This window comes from Myxocyprinus asiaticus, chromosome 23 (assembly GCF_019703515.2).
Source record: "Myxocyprinus asiaticus isolate MX2 ecotype Aquarium Trade chromosome 23, UBuf_Myxa_2, whole genome shotgun sequence".
Lineage (NCBI taxonomy): Eukaryota > Metazoa > Chordata > Actinopteri > Cypriniformes > Catostomidae > Myxocyprinus > Myxocyprinus asiaticus.
The window spans coordinates 22598388-22620784 of NC_059366.1; the positions used below are offsets into that span (position 1 = coordinate 22598388).

General features: G+C 40.5%; 2 protein-coding genes across 7 annotated transcripts in view; both read left to right on the forward strand.

The window, feature by feature from the left end:
* The window catches only part of LOC127414191 (zinc finger SWIM domain-containing protein 8-like), a 52415-nt gene extending 44020 nt beyond the window's left edge, over positions 1-8395 (forward strand). The window contains exons 22-26 of one of the 3 annotated variants that reach the window (XM_051652013.1): positions 114-294; positions 1663-1833; positions 2146-2265; positions 4624-4802; positions 6838-8395. In XM_051652013.1, coding sequence (XP_051507973.1) covers positions 114-294; positions 1663-1833; positions 2146-2265; positions 4624-4802; positions 6838-7041 — 855 coding nt within the window. In that variant the 3' untranslated portion in view covers positions 7042-8395. Of the gene's footprint in view, positions 1-113; positions 295-1662; positions 1834-1915; positions 2013-2145; positions 2266-4623; positions 4803-6837 lie in introns of those variants that run through there. The other 2 variants (XM_051652014.1, XR_007892755.1) reach the window with 2 other exon arrangements.
* Positions 8396-9190: 795 nt separating this feature from the next.
* Positions 9191-22397, forward strand: part of LOC127414193 (bifunctional heparan sulfate N-deacetylase/N-sulfotransferase 2-like) — a 238230-nt gene continuing 225023 nt past the window's right edge. For 3 of the 4 annotated variants that reach the window (XM_051652018.1, XM_051652017.1, XM_051652016.1), the window contains exon 1: positions 9191-9351. The gene's annotated coding sequence lies outside the window, so the exon portion shown is untranslated. The remainder of the gene's footprint in view (positions 9352-22397) is intronic. The other variant, XM_051652019.1, reaches the window with a different exon arrangement.

A 22397-nucleotide genomic window follows, 5' to 3' on the forward strand; every position in this document is an offset into this window, starting at 1 on the left:
GCTATTCCTAAATTTATTATATGACTTATGATTGTAATGCCATGGATATATAACTCTAGGGACTCAGGGAGGCACATCAACCTGGCTTTAAGTGCATCTGTTTGTCTTTTCAGGGAATGCACCCTGCCTTTATCGGGGCTCAGTACCCATTTTCAGTGGCCACTGGTCCTCATCCTCCTATGGCAGCTACCGCTGTCACTTTCCCTGGAGTTCCTATGCCGTCCATGACCCAGATTGCCGTCCACCCATACCACACCGCAGAGGCAGCACTGCCCCTCAGCACTACTGTGGCAGGTAAGGAGGGAAAGAGGACATAATAGAGTGCATAGGTGTCTAAAAAAAATGGTCAATGAAATCTCACTCTCAAGGTTCACTGAAAGTTTGGGCATCCTATCTGTTGAGGTACACTAAGTTCCAATTTGGACGTGAAGTAATAATTAGAGCTTTTGACAGATGTCTAAAATGATGAGAATTCAGTCATATCATTATCCTAGAAAAAGCTATTTTTTTTATACTAAGACCACTGTCCTGTCACCAAATGAAACATGCATTAAAATTACTTGGTGCACCTTTAATTCAGTGCAGAATTCACCAGTTCATTACAAGAGATTATTTAGTTTTGGGAATTGTAGTTTGCGATTTCAAAGGCAATCAGCACTCTTTTTATTCCAGAGACATTAGGAAGTTTAGGACTCAGGAGATGGACTACTGAAGTGTACATACAAATGAATAAGAGAAATCGTAACACTAAATATGGCAGCTGTTGTCCCTCCTTACATTTAAAGAGCCAGTCACCTTTTTGATAGAGGCATTGCAATGCACTGTATGGAGGCTGTAGGAATGCATGTCCTGCCTTACATGTTTTACAGCTTATCACCTGTTTGTTTACTCTAGAAGGTGCAAGCACATAACCTAGACCAGTCTGAAAACAATTTGAGATTTAGGCCTTTCCCCATTAAAGCAGATAGTACTTGCTCAACTGGAAATGGTTGTCCGGAGGTGTTTTCAATATGGCTGCAATGTTATCTGATTTGCCTTCAAGGGATTTTGTTTATTCTATTTTAGAGCAGGGACTACAAATTAAATGTTTTTCGATTTTGTTCATTTTGAGGAAAAACTATTTTTAATTTTTGTTCAGAAGTTCTGCAGCCTCCTTTCCAAATGGTAACCGGTTAAAATAAAAGAACGGTTAATAACGTACTTTTTAAAAGGACAGTACTCTGTGCTAAGGGGTAGGTGAAATACCAATTGCATTGTTGCCAGATCTCGCAAGAGAAACGGGCAAACTGGTCTGGAAAAACAAGCCCAAAATAAGCCACTTGCCTCACCAAAACAAGTGAAAATAAGCAAAAAAGTCTTTTTAGGATTTATCAGTATAGAAATCATAAGCATACTGTTAACTAACAATTAGGTATAATTTTAATTACAGATCTGCTTCTTAGTCTTGTACCAATGCATCATATCTAATAATTCTGTGAAGACTTAGAAACATTTAAAAATAAAGTTTTCACTCCGGAACAATTGAAAATCACTTTGTTCCCGTTTTAGGTTGCATTCTGCAAAAAATTTCATTTGTTTTCTGTTTTCATTTTCGTCCCTTGAACCGTTTTCAGTCCCTGTCTTAGAGCCACCTGAACATTTTCCTGTCTTTGTTTTACCCAGCAGGAGTACATTCGGGCTCTACCATCCAGGCTATTCAGGGGGCTTCTCTTCCAGGACTCTCATCCCAGCCCACCTCACTGGTCAGCACGCCCTTCCCAATAGAGGACGAGCAACATAGTCAACCAATCAGCCAGCAGGGGCTTCACTATCTACACTCAGCCTACAGAGTCGGTAAGGAAGGCTGATTTCTGATTACATAGATCCTTTAGGGCATGGCTTGCCTGTCCTTATGTTGCTTTTTTGCACTTATTAGGATCCATCTGGTCCTGAATTGTGGTGATTAATTATCAAGAGAGGTGAGGGAGTGGTCGGTTGAGTCCATGTTGCAGGACTGACAAAGAACTCTCACAGTGAGAAATATTAATTAAGGCATGACTTCCGTACTCACAAAGAAGATTAGGACGTTGGGTGCATGAGCCAATTCTATACTTGATCAGTACAGTGGCTGAATGCTGACTGTGAAATGTTCCCACCCCCATTTAGGCATGCTGGCCTTGGAGATGTTGGGAAGGAGGGCTCACAACGATCATCCAAACAACTTCTCCCGTAGTCCGCCATACACGGAAGACGTCAAGTGGCTGTTAGGCTTGGCTGCACGTCTCGGTATGCACGCAATAAATATGGCTTTAGGTTTTCTCAAATTGTTTTATTTCCTGTTATCTGCAAAAATAGCTGAGATGGTGAAATCGTCTGTAAATGATGCCTTGCCATTTTACCTTGCCTTCAGCTGAGAAGAGGGAGGAGATATAACAGCAGGTCTCTAACAGAGTTATTGACATTTCAATGCCATTCCTTTAACTTGGCGATAGATATACAGGTGCATCTCAGTAAATTAGAATGTCGTGGAAAAGTTCATTTATTTCAGTAATTCAACTCAAATTGTGAAACTCGTGAATTAAATAAATTCAGTGCACACAGACTGAAGTAGTTTAAGTCTTTGGTTCTTTTAATTGTGATGATTTTGGCTCACATTTAACAAAAACCCACCAATTCACTATCTCAACAAATTAGAATATGGTGACATGCCAATCAGCTAATCAACTCAAAACACCTGCAAAGGTTTCCTGAGCCTTCAAAATGGTCTCTCAGTTTGGTTCACTAGGCTACACAATCATGGGGAAGACTGCTGATCTGACAGTTGTCCAGAAGACAATCATTGACACCCTTCACAAGGAGGGTAAGCCACAAACATTCATTGCCAAAGAAGCTGGCTGTTCACAGAGTGCTGTATCCAAGCATGTTAACAGAAAGTTGAGTGGAAGGAAAAAGTGTGGAAGAAAAAGATGCACAACCAACCGAGAGAACCGCAGCCTTATGAGGATTGTCAAGCAAAATCGATTCAAGAATTTGGGTGAACTTCACAAGGAATGGACTGAGGCTGGGGTCAAGGCATCAAGAGCCACCACACACAGACGTGTCAAGGAATTTGGCTACAGTTGTCATATTCCTCTTGTTAAGCCACTCCTGAACCACAGACAATGTCAGAGGCGTCTTACCTGGGCTAAGGAGAAGAAGAACTGGAGTTTGTATTTCATTTGGAAACCAAGGTCCTAGAGTCTGGAGGAAGGGTGGAGAAGCTCATAGCCCAAGTTGCTTGATGTCCAGTGTTAAGTTTCCACAGTCTGTGATGATTTGGGGTGCAATGTCATCTGCTGGTGTTGGTCCATTGTGTTTTTTGAAAACCAAAGTCACTGCACCCGTTTACCAAGAAATTTTGGAGCACTTCATTTTTAATTTTTCAGCAGGATTTGGCACCTGCCCACACTGCCAAAAGCACCAAAAGTTGGTTAAATGACCATGGTGTTGGTGTGCTTGACTGGCCAGCAAACTCACCAGACCTGAACCCCATAGAGAATCTATGGGGTATTGTCAAGAGGAAAATGAGAAACAAGAGACCAAAAAATGCAGATGAGCTGAAGGCCACTGTCAAAGAAACCTGGGCTTCCATACCACCTCAGCAGTACCACAAACTGATCACCTCCACGCCATGCCGAATTGAGGCAGTAATTAAAGCAAAAGGAGCCCCTACCAAGTATTGAGTACATATACAGTAAATGAACATACTTTCCAGAAGGCCAACAATTCACTAAAAATGTTTTTTTTATTGGTCTTATGATGTATTCTAATTTGTTGAGATAGTGAATTGGTGGGTTTTTGTTAAATGTGAGCCAAAATCATCATAATTAAAAGAACCAAAGACTTAAACTACTTCAGTCTGTGTGCATTGAATTTATTTAATACACGAGTTTCACAATTTGAGTTGAATTACTGAAATAAATGAACTTTTCCACAACATTCTAATTTATTGAGATGCACCTGTAGACCGATACAGATAGATACACACAGACATGTGGCTAGATTTTATGCTCCTAAATGTTGAAGTATAATGGATTAAAGATTTTGACATGTTGAGGTTAGAGATCCTATCAAGCAAGTGGTTTGTCTGTTTGCTTGCGTAATGGTCCCCATTTGTGGCATTGTTACATTTACTTTGTCATTTACATTTCGACTTGTCCATCAGTTTGTAAAATAAATAAACAAAAACAGTAATGCACTTACAATGGAAGTCTAAGGGTAAATTGTACTGGGGGGTTTAAAAGCAGAAATATGTTTTTTTTATTTTAATTTTTTTATAAATCTAAGCACTTACTTAAACTTTTTATTATTTGATCTAAATCATCTTTTTGAGGTTGGACTAGTTTGGGAATCAGAGGTTGGTTTCCGAGTCTATCACACCAGTCTCATGTTAACATCTAATATTATACTTTTAAAACAGTGTCAAAATTCTATGTTATAAACGTTTATTTGCATTTCTGTACAGCTGCCCCATAAGTGCATTAAATGTAAAACAAAACCTGCTTTTACAGTAGTGTTAAAATTATCTCTTATCTCAGCATTTTTTTTTTCAATCAGATTACTTCTTGTTTCCTAAAACTTTCTCCTGCATACATCTTTCTGCAGGTGTGAACCACGTGTACCAGTTTTGTGTTGGGGCAGCAAAAGGTGTTCTGAGTCCATTTGTCCTGCAGGAAATCATTATGGAGGCTCTGCAGAGGTTAAACCCTGCACATATCCACGCACATCTCCGCACTCCTGCCTTCCAACAGCTTGTGCAACGCTGCCAGCAGGCCTACTTACAGGTACAGATTCACAAATCCCCAAGATTCACCATGGGGAACTAATCATGCTGACATAGTTACTAATAACGTTGCTAATGGGATAAAATACAGAAATAAATCTGGACCCTGATGATGATCCAGGAACACATTCTTCCACTGACAAAAGCAGTTCAAATTAAACTTACAAATGATGTACAGTCGTTCCTTCTTGAATAAGCTGTGACAGCTTTTTGTCGTTTTTGACCTTGTATTCAGGGTTTCTGCAATTCTTAGTTTTAATTTGTTCTTATTTGTTTTTAAAATTAAGGCCTTAAAGTCTTAAATTTATAATGTAATAGCATGAAATGTTGCATGAGGGAATACAGCAACACATATTGATTTCTCGTTGCATTCAAGTAGCTTTAACGTTAAGTTTGAAGTTTGCAGCATTGGTGGCAACAAACAGGATTGCAAAAATTCTGATTTTCAAGCAGGTTTCCTGAATGTTGTCTGCCACTGGTTAAACAAACAGGTAGCCCGTCCCAAAATCATGCCAAAGTTGATCAAAACAATATGATGACATGTTTCTGAGAATTTCTTACATTTCAATTTAGGCCTAGGTGGTCTTAAAGTCTTTAAAATGTCTTCGATTTAGCTTCAGCAACAGTATCAATCAGTTTTCTTTTCGGTTAGACTTCAAAGTTTCAAGTAGAGAATTTGAGTTGAGTTTTAGAGGATTTTGAGTGGTGCCTGGGCTGGATTATGACGGCATTGTCGCCCACACTGAATATAAATTGTGCATGAACAATTCTGGATTGTTAAAGCTAGAGAGGGATTCTGAGTGTGTTCGCAGGATAGGGCATACCGATGAGTGAGCATCAAACACACAGTGACAGCCCAAAGCCAAGAGCTGCTTCCTAGAGGAGCAGCACACACATGCCATCTCCCCCTTATACACACAGTTACAGTACCTGCTAGCTGGCTTTGAGTCTGTTTTGCTCTTTCAGAGAGGTTTCAAGTTGTTGCAATGGCAAACTACACATATGTCTACGCAAGTGGCCACCATACTGTTGTATTGGTCTTGCATTGAAAAATGCCCAGATCAAGAGAGAGAACCATGCGTCTGCCACTGTAAATCTTCGGAAATTAGTGTAAGGTAAATGTGGAAGGGAGACTGTGCCAGTTCTAATCCACTGTCTCCATGTGTGCCTAATGAGATGAGGGATCCAGAGGCAGTACTTAAGCGGAAATCTACGCTCACTGTCACAGAGTCATTTTGTATGTCGCTGGTGGGAAATGCACTCCATATGCTATGTGTCCCTATAAACATCCAGGGACATGACACTTTCTAACTTGTTTACATTTTATTAAGAGGCTCAGGGTAGAGCCATCCTTATGTCTTACACAAGTACTTAAAAGGATTGAGACCCATCCATTGACAATAGACTGTTTGCTGTATTTAACCACGAAAAGGCATCACATTAATGCAGAGGTCTAGGGTATGCAATTTGTAATTTATTTTTTCACTGTTATGTCTCATGTACAGGTGAGTGTTTTAGCCTTTCAAAGTATACTCTAGCCTGTATAGATGCATTCAGTGCATACGTACTACGACTGCTTCGTGATACTCTTTAGTACAGTCAAATCCAGGCACATGCACAGTTTTATAATGGGTCTCAATCAGTTTCCTATTCAAAAATTAGGCTGTTTTCTAGTGGTTACAATTGTGAGCATGATTTATATAAGCCAGAGCAATTTTAATAATAAATCTGTAATAGACTCTTTAAACAATATATGTACCAAACAGTGTAAGAAATTAACTTTTACATTTAGGGACAATATTTTTTTAGGGGTATTTTTTTTTATCTTTATTATAAAATTTCAAAATTCAAACGAATTTCAGTCACAAATGTAACCGGTGGGATTAAATGGGTTAATGGTGTGAATTTATGTACAATAATTTAGAACTTCCAAAATGAGTTGCAACAACAGTAGATTACCTGATAGGAATGTCTCCAGCATCAAATGACTGTATGACTTACCCTCTTAATTCGATGTCTGCTTGTATGTGTTTCAGTATATCCACCATAGGTTAATTCATCTGACTCCAGCAGACTACGACGACTTCGTGAACATCATCCGAAGTGCCCGCGGGGCGTTTTGCCTGACACCAGTGGGCATGATGCAGTTCAACGATGTGCTGCAGAACCTGAAGAGGGGCAAACAGACTAAGGAGCTATGGCAAAGGATCTCTTTGGAGATGGCAACCTTCTCACCTTGAATGCTCTCTAGAGATGAGAATGGGAAAGGAACACTCATTCACCTGCAGCTATCCCCCAGACCACTTACACAATCCCACACGGGTCTCTCCGTTCCCCTTTGTAGGAAGTGCAGCCGTGCCAACTTCCTGTACAAGCCCACTCACATGACAGAACATAAAGTCATGAGAATGTGGTACAGAGCTACTGGGGCAAGTGAATTACTCCAGTTGATGGGTCCCCCCTTTGTCGAGTTGATAAATTGTGTCCGATTTGTCTTTTTATCTTTTCTTTATTTGGTGTGTACTGTCGAACAACTAAATGGCTATCTATGTTTTATCTGTGTCCTAACATCCTTCATTCACTGATTTCTGTGCTTTGTGATCACCCTGAGTTCATTTAGATGGTTGATAAGGGGACAAAGGTTTTCACTTGCTATGTTGATATTTGGTTCAGTTTAAAAAAAAAAATTAAAAAAAAACACTAAGTGTCAGACTCCTACTACAACATTCCTCTACCCTGGAGAGCAGAGCCTCCACCAGTCATAAAGGATTTCAATGTTGGATATTGGATGGCAGTGTAAACATGCGAAAAAACAAACTTTATTGAAAGAATTAAAGAGACATTTATTATGAAACAATAATCAAAGTACGGGTGAGGATTCTTCAATGTTTTATCATTTGTTTTTAATATTTTGTATATGTATGGTGTGTCTGCAGAGAGCAGGATGAGGAATGGAAGAATGTTATTACTGACTGATTTGTGAGTTCCTTTTTCCAGTCAACTGTTGGTGGCTTGAGTGCTGGAACAGAGAAGTCTGGCTGGACCAGATTACACAGCTTTAACATTTTAATTACAAATGAGACTAGTCCAAAACAATTAGGGCTTCCTGTCATTTAAGTTGGTTTCATTTGTATGTGAAATCCAGCTATTGGAAATGTCATTTCCGATACAGGTTCGTATCTGTGCAATTTCATATTTCCAGAATTGGTCGAGCCTCACACATGAGCTTTTTTGTTCTCATTGTAAAATGTTAACGGCTTCCCTTGGTCTAGCGTAGTTGAGTGGTCAATAAATGTCACTGTCAGATTCCCATGTTTCCAGCATCAGCTCAGCCCCAACTTTGGAACTCTTAAGTGGAGAGTGACTGCGTAGAAAATGTACTGTGATATTTTTGTATTCTTCAAGTGTAGCTTGGTTGAAAAAAAAACAAACAACAAAAAAACATAAAATACATACATATAAATATATAAACTGTGCTGATTGCAAAAGGCTGTAATCCAGAATAAATGGGGGAAAATTTAGAAAAACTAAATTGGAACAAAGCAATATTAAAATTGTAGTATTTACTTAATAAAGATAAATCAAAACACTTAATAGTTTTTAATTGTATCTGTTCATGTTTGATTTGGGTCCCTCCCTGTAGCAATACAAATATAGATCACAGGTGCCTGTAACTAAAATAGGTTATTATCTACTAGCTTTTATAATGTTTAGTATATGGTAGTAGTTGTTTATTTTATTTTTTTTATAAAGCAGTGCATAGAAATGCTTCCTCATTGAGAACATTGACATTTTAGAGTTCAACGTTGTACCAGGATTCTTTTGCCGTCTGGGAGCGCTAGAAGGTTACAAATCAAATTGTTTCACTTTTTTTTTTTTTTTTTTTTTTTTTTGTGGCGGCCAAACGCGAATTCCAGTTCAACAGAGGGGACTGATACATGGCCTAGAAGCTTTGCATATTGAATACACAGTTAATTTGGGTGCACGGTACAACTTTTTCATAACTTATTAGACTGTGATCGTTAAACCACCTAACACAAAAGTTGAGGTAGGATGTGCATTAAAAACTCAAATGTATAATGAATATGCATGACAATCTCACACCGGTCCTCGTTTGGGCCCTACCTAAAGCTGTTTGGAGGTGCACTCAAACAAGTTTTCCAATTTTACCAAGTTGCAGGGGTTAATGTGAACTGATTTATCTCTTAACATCTTATATTCGGGATATATTTGCTCTAAGCATTCCACAGCCTCACTTGGAAGACCTCAACTTATCCAGCATGAACTTCATGTTTTAAAAATACTTTTAAATAATGTCACGTGAAGTTTTGATGTGTCAGTGGTTTCCCCCAATCGGAAGGAGGGATTTGGTTCCTTCCAGAGTTTTCTGTAGGTAGAGCGTCTCTCGAGCCATCAGCATCATAGCCGAGTGAAGATGGCGGCTGAGAGAGTGATGCTGTCAACGAGATATTGAGTTCGCCTCTTTTTTTTTTACTCACTAAATCTTCAAGGTTCCATGTCGGATAGCTGTATCAAAGAAAAATGTATCGGTGAGTCGTGTTTTGTGATTTCTTTCAAATAAGGGCGGTTGTTCCTCTTCAGAACTGAAGAAATGCTACCGCTAGCCGCGCTAACCGCGCTCTGAGGAAAATCTGAGTTATCAACATGTTCTTGGTTCAAACCTATTTGAGTTAACAAACAGAAATGTGTTTTAAAAACATCGACATTTGTAGGTCTCAAAGCTCTGTTGCTTGTATAAAAACTACCTTCAGCACAGAAGGAGACTATATAAGAAGCGGTGCAGTTTGGTGTTTAGGGAGTTTTGCAGTTCTGTTGGAAGTTTCGTGTGGTCTGTGATTTTTATCTACACCCCCAGCAAGTGTTTTATAGCATTAAAATCTCTATGCTTTGACAAACCAGAGCATTCCTGGTTTTTTACGTTTCTCGTGTGGTTACAGGAGCAAAGCGTGTGTAAGTATGAGTGTCAAAACCAGTCGGGACAAAAGCAAAGTGGGATGCTTGTTTTTTTTTTTTTTTTTTTTTAGTGCATGTAATTTAAAATGTTTCTGTGAAACTTTACGGACAGATTGAGTCTGTATAAGAATGTAGAGAAATATCCGAGCAGCTCTGCCAGCTCGTGCCATAGAGACTTGATTTGAAATAGGCAGTAATGAATTTTGCATGTGCTTGAGTCAAGGCTCTGTGTCTGCTCTCTTTTTTTTTTTTGTCTGATGTGTCAGCCTGTTAGAATAATCATCCTCTGCCCATGGACGTGTAGTACTTTGAAGTTTTTGAATGTAAATTGTCTGCATGACGGGTTATTTTGATCCTTTGTGGGCGTTTCTTATGTTTCGATCTTGAGAAGAACATGCACATCTGTAATTGTTCGTTTGTGTAGCATCTTTATAACATTTTAGTGTTTTATTGCACTTTCTGCTCTTTGAATATTAAATTGGTAACGTTATTAAAAACTCTTTCCTCAAGTGTTCTTCAAATTCATAAAAATTCATGTTTTCTTATCCGGCATGTCATTGAAATGTTTAATGCACGCACGGCGGAATGTTATTGAAATGTGATGTCAAATGAAAGTGATCTCATTTTAGTCAAATCTGCGACTAGTCAATCACTGATACTTGAGTTTTTAGATGATCAGTTTGCTGTAAGTCTTTACTTGCTCTTCTCTTCTTCAAGAAGTCGTTTTGTTGCCTGCAAGGGATTTGGAGAAATGAATGCTCATAAAAAGATTTTCCTGTCCTGGGGCTTTTTTGTAAAACATTGGATTGAAGACTGGATGATTAAGTCGTTTTCAAAGCATTATGTTTGTTTTTGCTTATCGTTTTATGTACCGTCTTTTGTCCTCTTCTCTTAACCATGCACACTGTGTTTACTGTACAAGTTTAGAGTTAAAAATCAAAAATATGATGTTACATCACTCCGTCCCTAAGAGCATGACCCAAATGTAATGAAAATAATGAATTGGAGGTCGAAGATTACTTCTGTTCTGTCCTGAGAACATTGTAAATGTCTGAGATAATTTTGTAAATGATTGTTGGGCTTGGGGGTGGCTCTCACATGGAGACTTTTTTATTTTTTTGAGTACAGAAAAAAAACAAAAAAAAAAAACAAAAAAAAAACTTGGGTCTCTGAAAGTGGGACAAAGCTTGGATTATGTTACAATAGAGCTGAAGAACCCAGAATCCCATTAGATTAATGACTTCAAATGACCAAGCACTTTATTTTGGTTTCGTATCCGTGAAGCTAGTATTAATTTCAATCCTTTATCTTAATTGCATGCATATAGTAAAACTGACATGCTGTTTATATTCTTCTGCACACCAAATCACCTTAGAAAGGACTGTTTAACTGAATTTCCAAGCCAAGTCTATATCATGCATTTTATCCTTCAGATTTCATAATGATTTGAGTCTAAGCTTTTTGTGGGGGAAAATTACATCAGGCTCTGTCAGCGTTAGGTTATTCTGGTTCTGTCCACGGCACGCAGTGCAACTTTTATTTGCATTGATAATGTAAAATGTCTTAGTTACATACGTAACCTCAGTTCCCTGAGACGAAGGGAACAAGACATTGCGTTGATTAACGCATATGGGTAGTGCCTTCTTACACGACCTAGTTGAAACCTCTCTACAATAATGGCAGTATTCTAATATTGGCTATGGTGTTTGAGCCCTGCCTGTTTTGGTGCGAAGCTGTCCGCTATAAAAGCAGGTGCACAAACACCATTTCCACAGAATTTCTGACCGAGAACGAGGAGTGCGTTGCTCATACCTCAAGCACTCTGAGTCTTGTAGTGCGGCCAGCATTCATCTCAGGGAATCGAGGTTACGTACGTAACTGAGATGTTCCCTTACGACTCAGTACACTTGATATTGCATTTATTAACACACATGTGGAACAGAATCCCATCACGCCGCACTACACGACATAACCTCCCAGAAAGGAAACATGACGCTGCAGTCTCGTGGGATGGCGCCCGACATGAGTATGCCGCAGTGAGTGACCCTCGTGTTGGGCCAAGAGGGGATCACTCAGAATGAATATATGAACTATAGTCATATAGTATGAATTAACTCCTTCGCGAACACAGTCGGGAATGGAGTTTATTTACAATGTAAGTGCTCATGACTTATGGTAAATTACAACTGCCTGAATGCAGACGGTTGTGTAAAAAGATGGAGGGCTCGTCCTAAAAGGGAGGAGCATAAGTATATATATTTGGCCAATGAAATAGTAAGAGCTCTAAACAGAGAGGACTTGTCAAGAGAGAGATGATCTAGGTTGTAACACCTTGCAAATGTGTTTTGAGAAGACCATCTTACTGCAAAACATGTCTTGTAAGGACACACCATTCGTCCATGCCCATGAGGAGGCCATGCCACTAGTTGAGTGTGCTTTAACACATATTGGGCAAGTCTTACCCTGCGACTCATAAGCCAGGGCAGTTGCATCAACAGTCCAGTGAGAAAGTCTTTGCTTGGAGATGGACATTCCTTTTGTGCATTCTCCATAGCATACAAAGAGCTGATCAGACAGTCTGAACTGGTGGGTACGTTCAACATATGCGTGTAGCACCCGCACAGGGCATGACAAATGCAGTGATTGTTCCTCATCCAAATTAAATTGAGGAGGGAAGAAGGCCTGAAGGTGAGCCACCTGCACTCTGAAGGGCGTGGTTTGGACCTTAGGCACATAGCCTGTTCTGGGTTTGACAGTGGATTTTGTAAGACCTGGGCTAAACTCCAGACATGAATTGTCGATTGACAGTGCATGCAGGTCACTGACCCGTTTACAGAGGCCAGAGCCAGCAGTAGTGCGGTCTTAACGGAGAGCATGCACAAATCAACAGAGTTGAAAGGCTCGAAGGGGGGCTCTGCGAGAGCTTTTAGGACTAAAGTTAAGTCCCAAGTCAGGACTCTAGCTGGCCGATGTGTGTTTAATCGTCTTGCTCCTTAAGGAACTTTGATTAAATCATGCTTGCCTATAGTAGCGCCGGCTTCATGTGCGTGATGCGCAGATATAGTCGCTACATACACTTTGAGCGTTGATGGAGTGAGTCCTACTTCTAATTGCTCTTGAAGAAATATGAGAATTTCGTGTATGGGGCAGCTTATTGGGTCTTTGCCATGTGAGAGACACCAGTCAGTGAACACATTCCATTTTAGCGTGTAGAGGCATCTTGTGGACGGCGCTCTGGCCTGTAAAATGGTGTTCATGACAGAATGCGCCAGTTCTGGCACGTTTGGCGCACTCCATTCAGGGGCCACGCATGCAGGTTCCACAGCTTGGGCTGGGGATGCCAGATTGTGCCTTGCGCCTGAGAGAGGAGATCCCTCCTCAGCGGTATTTCCCATGGCGAGCTGGATAACATCTCTATAATTTACGGAAACCATGGCTGATTGGGCCATTTCTGCGCTATTAACAGAACTGTTTCCATGTCCACCCAGACTTTGCTGAAGACAGAGTGGAGGCGCAATGGGGGAAGTGCTTGCTTGCATTTTGATGGCCATACGTGGGCCAGCGTGTCATGGCAACATATATACACCACTACTGTTGTGTTGTCCGAACGAATCGGAATGTGGTGATTCACAATATCGGAATGAAAAGCTCTCAAAGCTAGGAAGACAGCCAGTAGCTGTAGGCGGTTGACATGTCATGGCCGTTTCACACCTGTTCCCAGGTGTTGAAAGTCGGGCGCCCATTACACACTGTGTCCCACGGTGGGACACAGTGTGTAATGGACGCCCGACCTGTGTTGGATGCATTTGCGGTCAGCACTTTCTTTCTTAAAACTTGACCCAGCGTAACACCTTGTTGGTAAAGGGCTGGCACTGTCCATGGTGCTAGAGCAGCCAGATAGCAATGTACAGGAAAATGAAATGATTTCGGTAATGTTTTTTCAGTTTGAACTGAAACGGATACGAAGAATGTTCTGTACACGCTCGTTCATGAGGTGCGCACGCATGAACTCCTAAAAAGGAGATTTACTGGCTGGGGACAACTGTGCTTTTCGCCAGTAGACATTAGACCAGATTTTCCATATGCAAAGCAGTAAGTCTCTGTGTTCGCTCGGTAGTGCCTCTGATTGGCTGGTAATAATTAATCGCTGAAGTAATTCAAAACACACACACCATTCATTTTCAATGGGGCGAGCGCCGCATCGATATTTCGTGAACGTGCAGTGAGCCAGAGACAGACTGAAATGAAGGACTATAAATTGATACGCAGTTCCCTTGAATGCGAATCTAAAAAGCCACCTGTATCGCGGTGCAATTGGTACATGAAGTACGCGTCCTTCAAATCTATCGACACAAATCAGTCCTGAGGACGGATGTGCGATAAGATCTGATTGAGTTAACATTATAAATGGGCGCGTCATGAGCACGCGATTCAAGTGTCTCAGAACTAGAATGGGCTGAAGCTCGCCGTCCTTCTCCAGAACGAGGAATTAACGGCTGTAAATCCTGCTGTATGTGTCGCAGTCTGTGCAGGCAACACTGGCATATTGTGTGGTCACACCACAGATTGTGCACGATTGTTGTAAACACCAGTTCTGACACGTCCGTGAGGACTAGCCACACATTTGCTCAGCAGGACAACAGGCTTATTAATTCATATGAAACAACCTCAATCGCGTTCTTTGCGAGAAGATTGTGTATTTCGGCTCGTAACACTGGCACGTCTTCGGAAGGAACCATGGAAGACAGAACACTGTTGAAATGGGGTGGCCGATGTGCAACTTGGATCGTATAACCATGTTCGTTTTTTTTTAGCACCCAGTCGGAATGCCAGTAAGAGCTCGCCACGCGTCCACGTAACAGGACAGAGGGCAATTTGGTATGTTCATAACATGATATAATGTGGCGCTCGCCATTGGGAAGCGGTTGCGCATAATAAGAGGCTTTGAAGTGGGAAAGCTCTTTATTGAAATGTGTAAGCATGTCGTGCATGTGCAACGAGCGCTGTAATCTTTTTTTCAATCTTTGTAAGTCATTACAAGATATAATGCGCCGCTCACCGTTGGAAAGCGTTTGTACAAATTATATGGGCTTTGAAGTGGGAAAGCCCTTTATTGAAAAAGTGTGAGTGTCTCGTGCGAGCGCTGTACTCTTTTACAATCTTTGCATGTTCATTCATGATATCATGTGCCGCTCACAATTGGGAAGCGGTTGTGCATAATGTAAGGGCTTTGAAGAGGAAAAGGGCTCTTTATTGAGAATGTGTGAGCATCTTGTGCATTTGCAACGAGTGCTGTATTCTTTTTTGCATTTATTGCATTTATTTTAGTGCAAGACACAGAAACAACAGTTTGAATAATAATGTGAACAACAATATTAATTTCCTGACAAACAGCAGTGGGGAGATGGGGAACAGCGTTTTGTGTCTCCAATCGAGCCTTCTTCAGAGCAGACCTGGAGGGAATCGTGGGCTCTGCTTTCCGCTTCAAAGGGTTGTGCCGTCAGGAGCGCTTTTGCTGCGTGGGGGGGTTTCTCCCATCGGCGCGGGGCATGCGCTGATACGGTTGCTTCCGTTTGGGTCACGGCTTGCGTGGCCTCGCCGGTGGCGGCAGGTGGCAGTGCCAAGGCAGCAGGTATAGGGCTTTTAGTCGGGCGCTGGCTCGAAACAGAACGAGGGCGAACCGGCTGTGATGTTCTCCGTTTTGGCATAACATTTTTCATAGTCTGTGATTGCTGCTGAGTCACAACATAACGCTCAGCAAACTTATTCACAGAGCCACCAAAGAGGCCGGTTGGAGACACTGGAGCATCCAACAGAGTGGCTTTTTCTTTATCACTCATTTCTGTGAGGGTCAGCCATACATGTTGATCCAGAGCAACCAGGTTGCCCATGGACTTGCCCATGGCCTATGCAGTGACTTTCGTGGCACGCTGCGCTAAGTCTGTAGCGGTGCGGAGCTCTTTGAACGTCTCTGGATTGAAGTCTTGCTCGTCCATTTGCTTGAGGTGCTTGGCTTGAAATACCTGGAGCACTGCCATTGCGTGGAGTGTTGATCCAGCTTGTCCTACCGCTGAGTAAGCTTTTCCAGCCAGTGCGGACGTTTGTTGACACGGCTTGGATGTATGGGGCGTAACTTCCATGCCCTGTTACTCGCTGGGCAGAGGTGTGCCACTACCGCCACCTCCATAGGGGGTAGTTGGGCATAACTGTTCTCTTCCCCGTGATCCACATTAGAGTGGATGGCGTCACTGCGCAAGCATGCTGAGAAGGGCGTGCGCCAGGATTCAGACAGTTCATTATGAGCTTAGGGGAAGAATGGGGCAGATTTACACAACGCAGCTGCTTGACGGCGTCCGGAGTGCAGGAACCATTCATCAAGGTGAAATTGTGTAGGTTCCTCTGGATGAGACCACTCGATATCGAGCTCTTCGACCGCCCTTGGAAGGACGCGAAACATCTCCTTGTCAGTGGTGTGTATACGCTCCTCGCCAGGGTGGCGGCACAAGGTCCACCTCAAATTCATCCTGCTTGACCTCGCGGCCCTGCCGTGCCTCGTGAATTCTTGGGTATCACAGAACAGGAGGGTAGGAGGGTGCGTGAGGCTGAATCGTCCCTCAGAACGAGGGTGAGCGTCTTGAGGCTCATGCCCTCGCAGTGAGGGTAGTCTGTCTCCATGCTGATCTGATGGCGGGATGTGTTCCTCGCACAAAGGACACTTACTGAACGACATCTTTAAAAAGATGTGAACATGAAAGCAGCTCTTTTAGATAACATTTTATTTATATATATATATATTAGGGATGTCACAATGTGAATTTTTGATGGTACGATTATTGTCTGATTAAAAAAAAAAATCATGATTTTTACGATTATCTGGAAATTTACCTATTATGCAACAATAAAAACCTCCACAAACATATCACAACTTCAGTTTTATTGCAGCATTCCTTAGGATATGCAGTTAACATATATATTCCTACTTTTAACTGAAAACAAGTAGGTAAAGTACTTGTGTTTAAGTAGGTGCAATTTTCTCTATCTGCCCTCTGACACCAAAACGTACTGTACCTTTTCAACAAAAAAGTATGTATACCCTTTCAATAAATAAAAATTAAATATAAATTAAAAATAAATAACCAAAAAAACAAACAAACAAACAACTATAGCTTAAACTACATGTTTAAAATAAAACGGTGTCACGTTAGGAGAACCTTCTTTCTTTATTCAGTAATCAAACGATCAGCCGGATAATCAGCAATTTTACGCTCACTGAAATCTTATTCAAGTAGGAAAAACTATTTGGAGGCATCACATTCACAATATAAAGCTGAACCCCTCCTCTTCTAAACTTAAAATATACAACTCTTTGGATTTATGTTTCAGTTCAGTGTTTGATTTTACCAAAAGGTAAGTAGTACACTACATATAATATTTACTGTGTTTGTAAAATTATTACCTTCATCTGGGCATGAATCTCTGGATGGTGATCCCTCAGGTGCTGGAACATATTAGATGTGTTCACTGCTTTTGCTGACACTTTTCGTCTGCACGTTTTGCATACTGGATACCAGTCTTCAACATCTCCTGTGTTATTTTTTAGATAGCCAAAATGCTCCCAAATAGCTAATTTAATTCGCTTCTTCGGCAGATACAACTCCGGGGGATCACGTTGTTCCGCCATGTTTTCATTTTGAGAGTTTCACGTACGCTGAAAGTTAACGTTCTGCAGGCGCCCCGCCTTACCTAGACAATCACCTCGTGAACTCTGTTACCATAGTAAGCCTCACAGACCAGACAGGGCACACGCGCGGTGCAAGTAGTTAGACCCGCACTGAAAGACTCATTTTCAGTATATTTTTTTAAAATAGACAACATGGTTGTTTTTTTCCGGTTTTTAGCAGTAGCTTCCGAATTATTACAGTTTAATAACCGTGACCATTTTAATCACGGTTAATTGTGAAATCGGGTTATCGCGACATCCCTAATATATATATATATATACTTCACACAATATACAATATGCAATTGCTTTGTAAGGATACACAACGCCTGCCGAAGCGCTGTGGGGAGTCAGGATTTTGAGGAGTGTGGATGATTTCGTGAGGACATCAATCACTATATCAGTGTGTTACTGAATGACAATAAACTGAAAAAAGTCATAAAGACAAAGAAAGCGTGAACAAAACCGGAACGCTGTTTCTCCCAGATGCAGTTGAGATTTAATCTAAGCACAAACGCAACATTTCGAGCAAAATGATTGTTTGTTTTAGTGGATAACCTGTGTTAGTTCAGTTTCCGATGTGTGTGCTTGTCATCTCGTCACCTTGCATGTTGAAATCAGACAGACACACTGAGGATGAGCCGTGAAGTTCTCATCCTTGGGTATGTAATCGCTTTTTCATGTTTTTTGATTGGACAGTTATTTCCTTTTAAATCCGCATGCAAGTTTAAACTTTTGCTCGGCGGGTGATCGACAGGTGAGAGGTTGTGCTTCGCTGCTGGGACGCAACAGGACGGCGTTTTAAACCTCAAATGCACTGTAGTTTTTGACATCCTCTTTATGTGTTTCTTTGTGATCCAATCACAAAACGTTTTTCTCCCCATTTACAGCATATTTATCGCTGACCATTTTCGATCGGATAATCCGAAACGCGTCTTATTTCCAGCTGTAAACAGGGTCTAAAATGTCTGCAGCCAGAGCTAGGGAATGCTATAGAATGACTTCTGGTGGAAGTCCTCACTGCCAATACAGTGCTGCACAATGAAATCACAGTGTTAATGAAAGCCTTAATGAACATTTTGCTTGTGGGATATTATGTAAATGCTATTGATATATTATTATTATTAGTAGTACTAGATGTCGACTGATATATCAGTTTTGCTGATTAATCGGCACCGATAACAGATTTCTGGAACTATTGGTTATCTGCAAAAATCCACACTGATAGTTTTTCCCCGTTGCGTCCAGTGCTGGAACGGCTGGGAAGGGTCCGCTGTCGTTATACAGTATGAGAGCGGCCTCTAGAGGTGAAATAAAAACTATCACTTCACTGATGCCTAGTGGTGTTTGTTGTGACACGTGAGACTACTCTCTGCATGGAGCGGAACACTTCAGAAGCAGATTTAAAACATCAACAACGAAAAGGTATGTATACTGTACACTACAGTACACGTTGTCATATCATTCTAAAGTAATAAATTTTTTGACTAGATGCTGCATTAGTAGAGAACAGCAGTGTGTTTGCCGACAAGGCTGAGAGGACGCTAACATTAAAGCTAACCTCAAGCGGTTAGAACAATGTGACAAAATACATGCAAGTCCTACCCAAATGTTTAAATTTCACAATTTTTACCATCTATTACCATCCATTTGCATTAGTTTATATCCAGCTGGTCACGTTTATGAATTTGTTAGACAGCTAAGGTGCATATTTAAAGCTAGTGACGTGAGAGAGCAAATTAATATCTTCATGCAGCTGATGACTTCAGACCGATCACGTTCTTGCATTAAAAAAGGCTAGACACAGCGCAACATATACAGTTTAACGGAAAGCAGGTACACATCAACACACCCTTACTAACATTTATCACAGTAAACTTTTTTCATTACAACTGTGGTAGTTGTATTAAAGTTTGATGATTATGATGAGGTATCTGTGAATGAGCGGCCGTCATCACACATTCATTTTGCAGCACGCACAACATGAAGTTTTGTTTAATTATTATACTTGGGCTTGTCACGATTTTGCTTTGTGCATTCATACATTCATTTTATCCCAAATATGTAAAATTCTGTGACATTCATCGTTTTATGATTTTCATTTTTATGATTTGATTCCTTGATTTTGTCCGTGTTTTGCACATCGCGGAAATCATAGGGCCCTAGTAATGTTACAACTTCTTATTCAGGGAAATTGCCAGATCTGATTTACCGACATTTTCCAACAGGTCATGTTTCACACATGGCCGATAAATGGAAAATTGCTGTTAATTTTCTGAAAAAGGCTGTATGTGTGAAAATGATTAGTGTTTGGTGCAGCACAATTCAGCGGGAGTGCTGCCCATTCTACTGAATACAACGCAAAACACACAGCACAACCAACTCTGATTCCCAAATGAATAACTTTTATGAGTCAATAATCGTTAAGAGGAATTGGAATTGTAACCGGAATCCTTCAATTCCTTGTGATTCCCTTCCCTCTGAAACACTCAGGTAGACATGATAAACCGGTAGAAAGTTGGCAACTGGTAAACATTTTGGATTATCATCTGTATTGCAGTGACGCAAAATCGCCACCGCGTGTCAAGAAATGTGCACCTCATTCTATTCACATAACACGTATGCGGTACATTCTATCTGAGAAATAGAGAAGGAAGGCGGAGCGGCTTTATGTGAAACAGGGTTTTTCAGATACTGAAAATTTTTCAGCAGCCACCCAAGTTAAATTTCGGGCTGCCGAATCAAATTCAATGACATTCTTCTCGCGTTCTAAATATGCTTCTCATCTCACACACGCAGCTGTGTATCACGTGATTGTCGTGCGCGAGTCCAGTCCAGCAGGCTTCCACATTGTGCTCCACAGACAGGAGAACGCAGAGTGTGTGATTTCTGGCGCTACTCAATCCGGTTTCTCTCTATCGCGGCGCAGCTTAACTTGCGTGACCCATTTGAATGCTACTGAGTTTTGAATTTTTTTACCTTAAAGTGCTATGGCGGAAGTCAGACATCTCAAATGGCGAGAGAGCCTGACATTCTAACCAGCACTGATGAGGAAAACGGCTAAAACAATGTGTCATGCACCAACAATTATGTGTCATCTCTCATGCAGGTTTTTTAAACTATACATCACCCTTAATAAAAATTTAGTTCGAATGATGTTAGATATTAGAAAACAAACCGGCTTTGCTTTCAGATATTCAAATATTGTCTACAGAGATTACTTAAAAGAGCATAATGAAGTGTTTTTATCAAATATAGGAAGGATATTTTTTTACTCATGAATTATTTCCTTTGTTGCATTGCTTTCAGAAGATATAAAGTTTCTTGTGAAAGTTTTATAATAATAAAAGTAGTCAACAACATCAGACTGAAATGTGAAATATAGCATTGTGGTAAGGTTGATTACCGCTTTTTGATTACCACAAATTGAGTTCCAAATAAAGAGAAAATGAAATAAGAGGAAGTAGTTTTCATTGATAAAGTACTTAATTAAATGACTGGATTTAAGAGAAAAAAAGGCATTGCAATATATTTATTTAATTTATAAACCAATGTTTATTGATTTTTTTTTTTTTTTTTTTTTTTGAAAAATGTGACTATATTGCGATGTATATCGTTATCGTGATATAAAATTAGTGATATCATGATGTAAGATTTTGGTCATATCGCCCACCCCTAGGTGGAATTTATCTGTTTTCTCAACATACTAGCCCAAGTCCTACTAAGCAGTTTACTCGCAGTCTCCAGTTGTAAGTTTGGTACATTTGAAGGACTTTTGTTGTAGCTTTGATCCAGGTCAGGAGATTGAAGCCTTGAGAACAAGCCCAAAGCAGCTTACTGAAATAGACAGCTTCATGTACCCATGCAGAGCAGAAGGGCCTCTTTTAGCCCTCACTTCAGTGAAGCAGAGGTGAATGGACCGTCATAACGCTCATCATATCTTCCTCTGGTTTCTAACAGCAGATCAGTATGCAGGGCCTAATAGCTCTTGTTATTAATAAAAAAGGGATGCTGCAGGGATCGCTGTGTGGCAGGGGTCAAGAGGTGGAAGTATTAATGGCATGCTAACTTAATATCAGATCAGTTCTGAGCTTATTGCCAGCGCAGCAGAGATGTGAGCGTCCTTCATCTGCAAGCCTATGGGGCTTCAATTAGCTTTGTGTTATCTTCACAGGTTATGGCATTGAAGAGAGCAATCTTTTTTTATCTAATGAGTAATGAATTATGAATGATTATGATTTAAGAGTGGGAGTTTGTGGCTCTTTTCTCCGGTGTAGACTAAGATAAAAGTGATTATTCCGTAGCTTTTTTTTTTTTTTTTATTCACGTTGCTTATCAGGTTTTATATAGTGCTCTTTATATATAGACCTATTTCTAATAGTAAAATTAAGTGCATGGATTTATTTTCCTAGAATGTTTAAGGCTACATGCGTTGTGTGTTTTATGTGTCTTAACATCTATTTTCACACCTCAAACTATTTTTCAATTGCATTATCATTATTTTTTTAAATATTTGGTATTTCTTGTTATCTACCATTTGCCAGCTAATCTCACCTGGTTAGAACCCCATAAAATGAATTCTTTCCAAATGCCACAAAATATTACATCTCTTTCTAGCCATGGAGGGCAAGCACAACTCTCTCCTATCTTGAATGTAAGCCTCATTCTCCTGGTTCTGATTCACATGTGAGGAGGATGCGTGGCATTTAATTTAAACTTGATAATCAGGAACGTCTCCTTGAAATAATGGTGCTTGACACATATTACCAAGCTGCTCTCCTTTAGAAGTGCTTCAGTCAGAAAGGTGACGAGCAGAAACCATACAAATTTGAGTAGTCCTTTGTGACTACTTAAAATGTGATGTGTGTAATTTTTTTATGGTAAAATACTGGCTGTGTATTG